This window comes from Callospermophilus lateralis, chromosome 14, assembly GCF_048772815.1.
Source record: "Callospermophilus lateralis isolate mCalLat2 chromosome 14, mCalLat2.hap1, whole genome shotgun sequence".
In the NCBI taxonomy this organism is placed as follows: Eukaryota; Metazoa; Chordata; class Mammalia; order Rodentia; family Sciuridae; genus Callospermophilus; species Callospermophilus lateralis.
This window is the reverse complement of record NC_135318.1, coordinates 93819177-93831516: the sequence shown is the minus strand read 5'-3', so window position 1 is coordinate 93831516 and position 12340 is coordinate 93819177. Positions and strand designations below refer to the sequence as shown.

At 39.5% G+C, this 12340-nt stretch overlaps 1 protein-coding gene across 1 annotated transcript in view; it reads left to right on the top strand.

The window, feature by feature from the left end:
- Window positions 1-12340, top strand: part of LOC143386066 (dynein axonemal heavy chain 9-like) — a 78944-nt gene that overhangs the window by 49770 nt on the left and 16834 nt on the right. Inside the window, exons 10-13 of the mRNA XM_077105176.1 lie at window positions 1281-1516; window positions 7638-7760; window positions 9110-9314; window positions 12171-12335. Of these exons, the coding sequence (XP_076961291.1) occupies window positions 1281-1516; window positions 7638-7760; window positions 9110-9314; window positions 12171-12335 (729 nt within the window). The remainder of the gene's footprint in view (window positions 1-1280; window positions 1517-7637; window positions 7761-9109; window positions 9315-12170; window positions 12336-12340) is intronic.

The window sequence follows — 12340 nt, the reverse complement described above, 5'->3', positions numbered from 1 at the left end:
GGGCCCAGCATCCGTCACCTCATCACCTCTTATTAGGGTCCCCTCCCAGCTCTGTGGCATCACAAATAAAGTTCTCAGCACATGAATTTCAGGGGCACATTCAAACTATAACAGACACTCTGCTAAAAAAAAATACTAATGCCTTCTCAAAATAACGCCACTGTGAATAAGATTAAAAGAAAAATCCGATCCCAGGATGAGAACCTTGAAGGGGCTGATTTCTCTTTAACAGTTTGTTTGATGGCATAGCACCGGCCATTTGTGCCCTTAATAGATCAAGTTAAGGGACAGGAGATGGTTTGAAGAGATTTTCCTGGGGCAACTGGGCAAAGCACAGCACAGAGAGGAGAGAGACAGAGGGGTTGAAAGGGACTATGTCTGACTCCCGAAAACATGTCACTAAATAAAAATAGCCAGGCACAAAAGGTCACATATTGTCTGATTCCATTTATATTAAATATCCATAATCAGAAAATCCATGGAGACAGAAAACATATTAGTAGTTGCCAAGAGCTTGGAGTAGAGGGAAATGAGGAGTGATTATTTTATGTGTACGAGGTTCCCTCTTGGAGCAATGAAAATGTTTTGGATATAGACAGAGCTGATGGTTGCACAACATTGCGAATGTTCTAAATGCCACTGAATTCGACACCTTTAAAATGGTTAGTTTTCTGTTGTGTGAATTTTACTTCTAGTTTTTAAAAAGTGTATATGAGTCACCAATGAAAAAGATTGCTTGTAGGAAAATTAAATAAGCAGATAGAGACCAAAAGAGAAGAAAAGGAAGAGTCTGGGAGCCCTCAAGGGAGCCATGGGGAGAGTTCTCAGGGATGGTGGATGCTCTTGGCAGGCAGATGTGCAGAGAGGGTCCTGTGAGCAACCCTGGGAATAGGATGTTTGGGGCAGCCGGGAAAGTAAGCCTTTCTACCCCTTTGCAAGGTGGTGCAACAGATGAAAGTTTCAGGCTGGTAACCGAGAGACATGGTAGAAAAATAAATGTAGGAGGTTCTATATTAAAATATAACCCATCTCTAGCAGAAATTTGGTTTAGGTGAATATAACAAAGAGCAATGGGCTGATTTTTTATTATTATTTATCCATCAAGAGAAAAAAAGACTATCAGGACTTCAACAAAACACCTGATTCCAAAAATGATCACACCCCCATGCACACTCTTTGGGGGAACCTTGATCTTGCTTTTTAAAGTGAGATCCGAGTCCACCTCCCCGCCACTGAGAAAATGCTCCTCCATTCTGAACACATGTGTTCACTTTCACCAGGTTCCCATCCCAGTCACCCCAACCCTGGATCCCCTGAGAATGCTGACAGACGATGCCGATGTGGCCGCCTGGCAGAATGAGGGCCTCCCGGCAGACCGCATGTCCATGGAGAATGCCACCATCCTCATCAACTGTGAGCGCTGGCCGCTCATGGTGGACCCTCAGCTACAAGGCATTAAGTGGATCAAGACCAAATATGGAGAAGACCTCCGGGTCACCCAGATCGGTCAGAAAGGGTAAGTAACTGAGCACAAAAGTCACCATTTTGCCATGGATGCAGGAAAAAGAAATGTTAAGTGTGTATGGATGGCACATCAAAATATATTCTGCTGTCATGTGTAACGGAAAAGAACAAAAAAAAATTTTAAGAAGAAAAGAAATATCAGGAGCAGACATTAGGTGCCCCCTAGCTTGTCTCTCTTCTCCTGATCTCACACAAGTTCCTTCCTGGTTCTCCTCCCAGTTACCCCACCTCTAACTAGGGAATTAGAGTGGGTACAGAATTTACAAAAAGTAGTTTTCTGTGAATTGATATTTGTGCTTATTTTACAATGGTGTGAATGTACCCTTAAAGTGGTGCAGATGCTAAATTTTATATTTTGTGTATTTTCTCGAAATGAAAAATACAGTCACGCGTGTCATTTAATGACAGGGATTTGTGATGATAGGTGCCTTGGTATGCAGTTTTATCATCGTGTGAACATCACAGAGCATTCTTTTTTGTTACTGTTCTTTTTAGATACACACAACAATAGAATGTATTCTGACATATTGTACATACGTGGGATATCACTTTTCATTATTGTGGTTGTACCTAATGTGGCATTACACTGGACATGTACTTATCCATGAACATAGGAAAGTTGGGTTCAATTCACTCTTCTGTCTTTCTATTCCTATTCCCCCTCCCTTGCTTTCATTTCTCCCTTGTGTGATCCAATGAACTTCTCTTCTTCCCCACCACCTTATTGTGTGTTAACATCCACATATCAGAGCAAACATTCAGGCTTTGTTTTAAGGGGGATTGGCTTATTTCACTCAGCTTGATAGTCTCCAATTCCATCCATTTACCAGCAAATGCCATGAATTTCCAGTTTTCCCAGCATCATTTGTTGAAGAAGCTATCTTTTCTCCAATGTATGTTTATGGTGCATTTGTTTAGTATGGGAGATAACTGTATTTATGTGGGTTTGTCTGTATGTCCTCTATTCTGGACCATGGGTCTTCAATGCATTTTTTGTTACTATAGCTCTGTAGTATAATTTACTATAATTTAAGTTCTGGTATTGTGATGCCTCCTGCTTTATTTTTCTTGCTAAGGATTGCTTTGGCTTATTTTTCCAAATGAATTTCATGACTGCTTTTTCTCTCTCTATAAAGTACATCTTTGGAATTTGATAGTATGGCCATTTTGACAATATTAATTCTGCCTATCTAAGAACATGGGAGATCTTTCCATCTTCTAAGACCTTTTTCAATTTCTTTCTTTAGTGTTCTGTAGTTTTCATTATAGAGGTCTTTCACCTTTTTTGTTAGATTGGTTCCCCAATATTTTATTTTATTTTATTTTATAAAGGGATCATTTTCCTGATTTTCTTTCAGTTGATTCATCACTGATGTATAGGAACACAAATGATTTATGGGTGTTAATTTTACCTCTTGCAGCTTTGCTGAATTCATTTATGAATTCTGGAAGATTTTGGTGAAGTGTTTTTGGGTCTTCTAAGTATAAAATCATGTCTTCAGCAAATAGGGATAGTTTGAGTCCTTTTTTTTCTTATTTGTATCACCTAAATTTCTTTCTTCTGTCTAATTGCTCTGGCTAGAGTTTGTCAAATGCTTTTTCTGCATCTATTGAGATAATCATGTGATTCTTGTCTTTAAGTCAATTGATGTGATGAATTACATTTATTAATTTCCATTTGTTGAACCAACCTTGCATCTCTGGGATGAACCCCACACAATCATGGTGCATGATCTTTCTAATATGTTTTTATATGTGATTTTCCAGTATTTTATTAAGAATTTTTGCATCTATTAGCATACTATAGTGATGCAACCACATCAATGCTTATAGCAGCCCAATTCACAATAGCTAAACTAGTGCCCTCCAGGAGATAAATAGATAAAGAAAATGTGGTATATATACACAGTGGAATATTATTCAGCCATAAAGAAAAATGATATTATGGCACTTACCAGTAAATGGATGGAACTAGGGACTATCATGCAAAATAAAACAAGCCAATCTAAAAAAAAAAAAAAAAAGGCTGACTGAATGTGCTCTCTGATATGCAAATGCTACTTCACAATAAGGGTGGTGGGTAGGGAAGAATTGAAGTACTTTGATTAGACTAAAGGGAATGGAGGTAAGTGGGGGGATGGGAATAGGAAAGTTAGTAGAAAGAATCAGACATAACTTTGGTGTGTTCCTATATGAATACATGAGCAATATAATTTTTACATCATGTACAACCAGAAGAATGGGAAGTTGTACTTCATGTATGTATAATATATACATTCTACTGTCATGTGTAACTAAAAAGAACAAATAAATAAAGAGTACTGGGAAAAAAAATAATTTTTGCATCTGTGTTCATCAGAGATATTGGCCTGAAGTCTTCTTTCCTTGATGTGTCTTTGTCTGGTCTTGGTATCAGGGTGATACTACCTTCATAGAACGAGTTTGGCAAGGTTCCTTCCTTTACTATTTCATGGAGGAATTTGAGAAGGACTGTTGTTAGTTCTATGAAGGTCTGGTAGAACTTAGCTGAGAATCCATCTGGCCCTGGGCTTTCCTTTGTTGGCAGGCTTTTGATGGCATCTTCAATTCCATTGCTTGAAACTGATCTGTTTAAATTTTCTATGTCCTCATGATTCAATTTTGGTGAGTCATTTGTCTCTAAAAATTTGTCAAAGTCTTCAAGATTTTCTTTTTCTTTTTTCTTTTTTTTCTTCTTTTTATTTCTTTTTCTTCCCCCTTGGTACTGGGGATTGAGGGGCACTCGACCACGGAGCCACATCCCTGGCCCTATTTTGTATTTTATTTAGAGACAGGGTCTCACTGAGTTGCTTAGCACCTCACCATTGCTGAGACTGTCTTTGAACTTGTGATACTTTCATCTCAGCCTCCTGAGCTACAAGATTCTCTATGTTATTAGAGTATAAATGTTCAAAACAGTTTGTGATCATTGTTTGTATTTCAATAGTGTCCGTTGTGATATTTCCTTTCTCATCATGAATTTAGTAATTTGAGTTTTCTCTCTCTTTCTCTTTGTTAGCTTGGCTAAATATCTATCATTTTTATTTATGTTTTCAAAGAAGCAACTTTTTGTTTTGTTGATTTTTAATTTAAAATTTTTTTAATTTTTTTTTTCTTCAATTTCATTGATTTTTGACATGGAACATTTTTACACAAAGTGAGATAGGTATGATGTCACTAGGTGGCATAACTTACAGAACCACTGTCATATAGGCAATCGCTTGCTGACTAAAATGTTGTTTTGTGGCATATGATAGTCCACTAAATAGTTGTTTTGTTTTTTTAAGTGATAGAGGCAATATTTGAACCCAGGTTATCCTCACTGAGAGACCTGAGATTTATCCAACATAGCACAAGTGAGGTGAGGTTTGCTTCTCTAGTCATGTGTCCCTAACATGCTCTCCCACAGGTCTAGTTCACCCAGGATTGTTTACACCTAATGTGTAATGTTAAAAATAACAGTTAAACACCTTTAATCCCAGTTACTCAGGAGGCTGAAGCAGGAGGCTAGAAAATTTGAGGCCAGGCTCTGCAACTTAACAAGACCCTGTCCAATATAAGTATTGGGGTTGTAATTCATTGGTAGAGGGTCCCTAGGTTCAATCTCATGAACTATAAATAATAATTGTAAAACAGAGCAAATGAACACCCAGGAATGACATGATATATTTTTATCTACATCTTCAGTCACAGAATAATCTAACCTTAATCTTCTTCCCAAACTTTGGTTAAAATATCCCTTTCTAGTCAACAGAATGCATTTTAGATAGAAGTGGAATTGTTTTTGGAGGTGGTGGTGGGGGGGTGTTGCTCATTGCTACATCCCCACTACCACAAACACTGCCTAACACTTTGTTGGCCTTCAATAAATATTTGTTCAATTAATTCTCCGTTCATGTCTATTGACTACTTTTCTGTTGGATGATTTTTTAGATTTGTTGTACTTTATTTGAATGCAAATGCTGTATTATCCATACAATGTGTAATCTTCTTTTGTCAAGTGAATGAAAAACCTGTCTAGGCTTTTTATTTGTGAGATTTGACATACTATTGTTCATTTAATTTTGCTTTTATTTGTTCAGACTTATCACCCATTTCTTCTGTGGATCATCTTTAGAAAAATGTCTTTTTTTTTCCTCCAGAAATTTTATTATATTTTAGTTTTCTGTGAATTTTCTTTTTACACTGAAATCCAATCATACTTTAAGTTCCCTAAATGAGATGCAGACTAATTTTCCAAGTGGTTAGCTGCTGTCCCAATGTAACCTATTACATTTTCCATCCTTTTCTCGATTAATTAGAAATGCCATTTTACTGTATCATTATTGTATTAAACAGCATTTTTGTTCTTTTTATGTGTCTCATACTATACTAGCTTACTGACCTCGCTTTTAAATTATTTAGTCATAAATTCAGTCACATTAATTGTAGTATTTCTCATTACAAGAGTAATGCATTATAATTGTGGAAAAGGTAGCGAGAAGTAGTTACTGATAAAAGGAAAGAGGACTGTGATTGTTGCTGCGTGGTAGAGCACTTGTCTAGCTACTATGCACAAAGTCCTGGGTTCAATTCCCAGCACATTACTTAATTAATTAAAGTTAAAAGGGCTGGGATGTATGTAGCTTAGTGGTGTGGTGAAGCACTTGTCCAGCAGGTGTGGGACCTGGGTTTCAATCTCCAGTACTGCAAAAAAAAAAAAAAAAAAGAAAAAAGAAAAAGAGAAAAGAAATAATACTTTCTATAATTTATCATTCAAAAACATTGCTAACTTGCTAACTTTTCAATACTTGTCTTTTAAGAGTTCTTTTGACTGGGTATGGTGGTGCATACCTGTAATCTCAGCGACTCAGGAGGCTGAGGCAGGATTGTCCCCAAGTTCAAGATCAGACTCAACAACTTAATGAGACTTTCATCAATTTAGTAAGACCCTATATCAAAAGAAAAAAAACTGGGGAAGTAGTTCAATGATAAAGCATCCTTGGGTTCAATACCCAATTGAAAGAGAGAGAGAGAGAGGGGGGGGGGGGGACTTTTTTTACATACCTGTATTGTTGAAGTTATATAAAATATTTTAGCATTAGATAATATGAGTCTCCTTTCTTTTTCATCATTTTATTTTTGTTAACTAGCCTTGTTGTTTTCCTTTATGATGACTTCAAAATCTTTGCTCAAGTTATGTAAAATGTTTTTGTTCTGTTTGAACTGGAATTACATCAAACTTATAAATTGATTTGGGGAAATTCATTTTTATGTGTTTATTAAATGCTATAAAGCACTGAAAAGCTAAAAGTAACCTAGATATTCATTGATTGATTGATAAATAAGTTAAGTTATATAAATAAAAGTCTAATATCCAGTCATTAACATTTGCTTTGGGCGAATATTTAATAGCACAGGGAAATGTTTAAACTATATTTTATTTATGAAAACTGGGTTTTAAAGTAAAGATGCCATATGAATTCAATAAAGATGCCATATAAAAACTAAATTTGAAAATACAACATAGCCCTCTGTATCTGCAGGACAGAAATCCGCAGATTCAACCAACCACACAGCAGAAATACATGAAAAACACTGTGCCTGTAGTGGACACATGTAGACTTTTTTTCCTTTGTCATTATTCCCTAAACAATAGAGTGTAACAATGATTTACATTGCATTTACTTTGTATTAGGTATTGTATGTAGAAAGTATACAGAATGATGTGTCCAGGTTAAATGCAAATATTACATCACTTTATAGAAGGGACTTGAGCACCTGCGGATTCTGGTGTCCACAGGGGTCTGGAACACCCACAGTTACCAAAGGATCACTGAATGTCCAGTTACACCCAGTAAATGCCACATTGCTAATATAGTTATGATGAATTTCCATAATCTTTTTCGTATTTTGCAATTTCTCCCTATTTCTAAAAATGTACAAAATTACATAAATGTCACTTGAAATAGAGAAAAAATGGGGCCACGAAAGACGTTTCAAATAGCTGTTCCTCCAAGTGTACTGCCGTGCCTTGGAGGCCACGGTCGTCTTATTAAATTGCCTCTGAGTGCACACCTGGCCACAGGCTCACACTGCCTGACTTGCTCCCCCAGCTACTTGCAAACCATCGAGCGTGCCCTGGAAACTGGAGACGTGGTGCTGATTGAAAACCTGGAGGAGTCCATTGATCCTGTTCTGGGACCTCTGCTGGGGAGAGAAGTCATTAAGAAAGGGCGGTAAGGTTCAAGCCATGTGGCTGCCCCTGTGTGAAGAGCTGGTTCCCCACCCCAGTTAGAAATGTGGAGAGGTCTGCTCTTGCTAGAGTCTCTTCTCCTCTGCTCTTGTCAAGTAGCTCCCTGGAGCCAGCACACCTTTCTGTCTCCCAGCAGAGGCCTGCTTAGCTTAGTTCAGTGGTAGAGCACTTGCCTAGAATATGCAATCAATCAAGCCCTTGGGTTTGATTTCCAGCACCCCCCTCCCACGCCCACAGGTTCACAGTTCAGTTTCATCTTGAGTGCCATTATGGATTCAGGCTTAGCAAGAATAGGGCAGAAAGAGGATATGATGCACAAGGGAAATGAGAAGAAGTAGAAAAGCCATCCTCACTAAGACAGGGAGTGTTAATTATCATGAAGGCATGCTCGACTTAGGATCTTAGTCCATTTTCTGTTGCTATAACAAAATACCTGAGGCTGGATAGTTTATAAAGAAAATAATTTTTGCTTAACTCAACAATTTTGAGGCTAAAAGTCCATGATCAGGCAGCGCCATCCTTTAGACCTCTGGTGAGAGCCTTCTGGTTACATCACAATATTGTAGATGGCACTATGGCAGGAGGACATGTAAGAAGGACAGAGAGATCCTATGGCAAAACAGGAAGCAAGACACTGATTGAGGAGCCAGGCTCATTCATCTTGTAACCTACTCTCTTCAGAACTTATCCACTCCCACCAGCCCTGACCCACTTCAGAGAAACAGCATAAATCCCTTTCCACCCCTGTGACCTAATTACCTCCTTCCACTCGGTCCTGCCTCTTAACATCAATATCATAACACAGGGGAACAAACTTCCGGCCTGTGAACTTTTGGGGGACAAACCGTATCCAACTGTAGCAAAAGTCTCACCCACTGCTCAGGCCCTAAGCTGCTTTTCCATGCTCATTTATGTGTTTAATTATTTTCACCCATCAAAGTCATTCTCCTGTCGGCCATGAGGAAAAGAAAAAAAAAAGTATGACCTATCATAGCCTAAAAACACCTTTGTGCAAAGTACAAGATGCTGCTTCCTCCAAACACTTTACTGCCATCTGCTGGAGCTTTTCCATAATATCCTAATCTGTACTGACCACCACCAGAATGGCTCTCTCTAGGGTTGCACAGTGCACATATCAAAAGTGGTGGCCAAGGGAAAATTAGTTCCCTTCCAAACCTAAACCCTAAATTACGGCAAAGAAGGACCCAAGGGTGCACACTAGACATGCCTAGAAAAAGTACATCTGAATATAGCCACATTGTTGGCTGTAATCTTGAAAAAAAAAATCTCACAGGAAATCACCCCACCTTCACATGAGCCTGTATGTTCCAGATTCATTAAAATTGGAGACAAAGAGTGTGAATACAATCCCAAATTCCGGCTCATCCTTCACACCAAGCTGGCCAATCCTCACTACCAGCCTGAGCTGCAGGCTCAGGCCACCTTGATCAACTTCACCGTGACCAGAGATGGCCTGGAGGACCAGCTGCTGGCTGCCGTGGTCAGCATGGAGAGGCCAGATCTGGAGCAGCTGAAGGTGCGTGGGGTGTTCCCCAAGGAAGGGAGGTGCTCTGCTCTAGATCCTGCAGTGCACCCTACTCTGGGAGTAGGGGTTGGGGCTGCTCTCCTTGCTACCAAGAAAGTGAACTCTGCGATATGGTGGAAGAAACCCAATCCCATAGAGCCACCCAGAAACACCAAGTTAGGAAAAAGAGGATATAGTGAGTTAAAGCAGAGGACAGGCAGGAAAAGGGACACTCCTACAGCCAAGAGCAGGGCCTGGCCCAGGACTCTGATCCCATACATTCACACGCTTATGTCCAGCCTAAGTGGAATCAAATCTGCAGTGGTAACAGAAGTGGGTTCGACCCCGCTAGGGTTGTGCCTCAGTCAGCTCTGGGTGCCATAACAACACACCATAGACTGGGTAGCTTTAGCAAAGCCATCTACTGTTCCACAGTTCTGGACACTGGAAGCCTGAGATGAGGGTGTCACCATGGTCTTTTCTGGTGAGGACTCTCCTCTTGACTTGTAGGCAGCCACCTTCTCACGGTGCACTGTGCTCCCCCATCTGATCTCCTCTGGTGCATGCATAGAGAGAGAAAGAAAAAGCTCTCTGGCATCTCCCCCAAAAGAGCACTAATCCCAACAGAACAGGACTAGAGTTCTTAGGACCTCCTTTAACCTCAGTCACCTCCCTAGAAACACTGTCTCCTATATAGTCACATAGGAAGCCAGGGCTTTGACAATTCAATTTATGAATTTAGGGGAAAGACAACTCAGTCTGTGGTGAATATCTCTTTTTTTCTCTTTTCTTGAATTGCGATTAGGTTAGGTTACATGGGTTTAAAATGACAGTGCTCCTGGGATTGATTTCAGGCTTTCCCTGGGACTCTGCCTCTGTGATCATTTATTTTTTTGAACACCGATGGAGCACCAACTGCATAACAGTCAAGGTGATAGGTACAGAAGATAGAGCAGTGACCACAGAAAACCATGCACTGTCCACATGGAGCTTATGGCCTAGTAGAAGTATATGCAAAATAAGAATGTAAACCAAGACATGATATCATTTCAGCAGATGATAAGGATTTTTTTTTTTGGTATATGCACATAATGTACTTTATTTTTTTAATTTTATTAGTTCTTCTTAGCTATACATGACCATAGAATCCATTTTGATAAAGTATACAAGCATGAGGTATATCTTATTCTAATTCGGACCCCATTCTTGTGGGTGGGCATGATGGTGGGGTTCTCTAAGGTATTTTCACAGGTGTTCATAGGAAAGTCATGTTAATTTTATTTATTTATTTACTTACTTACTTATTTATTTTTGTTTATTTAACAGTCGAATGCGTTTTGACACCTCATACATAAATAGAGTATAACTTCTCACTTTCTGGTTGTACCTCACGTAGAATCACATGGGTCATGTAGTCATATATGCACGTAGGGTAATAATGAAATCATGTTAGATTTAGTCCACTGTCTTTCCTATTTCTATTCCCTCTTCCTTTGGTTCCCCTTTATCTAATCTACTGAACTTCTCTTCTTCTCCCTCCCCATCTCATTATTATGGGTTAGCTTCCACATATCAGCAAAAACATTCAACCTTTGGTTTTGGGGGGGATTGGCTTATTTCACTTTGCATGATAGTCTCCAGGGATGAGAAGTTTGAAGAAAATAAAACAGGGTGATACTAGAAAGCTAGGGGGCTAGTTTAAATAGTGGTAACCAAAAAGAGTTCTAGGAGGAGCTGGCATTTGAACTAATTCCTAAATAACTCGAAAGCTGCTCGACACAGAGAATTCTCAGCCAAGTGAGCAGCAAATTCTGGTCTTGAGATAGGACTGAGGTAGACCAGGGTGGCCACAGCTGAAGCCTCCACATGTAGCCTTTGGATCTTTCCATGGATCCAAAGGCTGCGTGAGGACAAAAGAGCTAGAGCTGCCTGAACTTAACTCCCTGGCTCCCAAAACTGGAATAAAAGGTGCCCAGTCCCTTGGAATATGAAGCCTGACCATCAGAAAGGGGAAAATGTGGTGGGATTCACTTGGATGCCAGTCTCTCTCCAGCCTTGGAGAAGGCTCTTGCAATGATCTTGACTAAATTGGGTAAGATGAGTTTCTACTGTTTTGTTTTGTTTCATGCAAGCAAAGCATAGGAGAGCTGTTCATTTGGGGGCAGTAAAGTGGTGATAAAGAGGACAAGCTAGAGAACTAAAACTTGACCTTTCCCTCTATTCGCAGCAATCAATTACATTTAGTGACACTGAGTATATCAACACTGTGCTAAGGATAGCACAAACATCCCGCAAATAGGGACTGATATTAACCCCACTGGAAAGAGAAAAATTAGCCCAAGTCTCATGCCCTTTGTCTGAGCGGAGGATGAGTTTCAGGATCCCTCTTGATTCCAAGACCAGTTGAGTTTCAAGCCACTGGTCTAATAGTATTTGCATATAACACACTTGCAACCTCCCTGTACTTTTATGTCATCTCTAGGTTACTCATAATACCTAATGCAAGGTCAATGCTGTACAAATAGTTTTTATACCGTATTGTTAGGAAATAATGGCAAGAAAAAAAAGCCTGTATGTGTTCACGAAAGACACAATTTTTTAAAATATTTTTGGTCCACGGTGGGTTGAATTTGCACATGTGGATATGGAGGGCAGCAGTGTAGGGTACTGTTGGGTTTTGACTTATCTGCTCATCTCCTGTTGCTTGTGGTCTCAAGCACCCCACTACTTGGCCTCCACTTTACAGTCTCGAAGGGCAGGGACTCTGGCTCCAGGAATGATTTTTTTTTTTTTTTAATTCAAACCTCTCCCCAGCAATAGGATGCCCTGGGCATCTCTGCCTTACTCTTTCTTCCTCCTTATTTGCAGTCAGATCTCACAAAACAGCAAAATGGATTCAAAATCACACTCAAAACATTAGAAGACAATCTGCTCTCTCGCCTCTCCTCGGCATCTGGGAACTTCCTGGGAGAAACAGCTTTGGTGGAGAATCTGGAGATCACCAAGCAGACTGCTGCTGAGGTGGAAAGAAAGGTAAC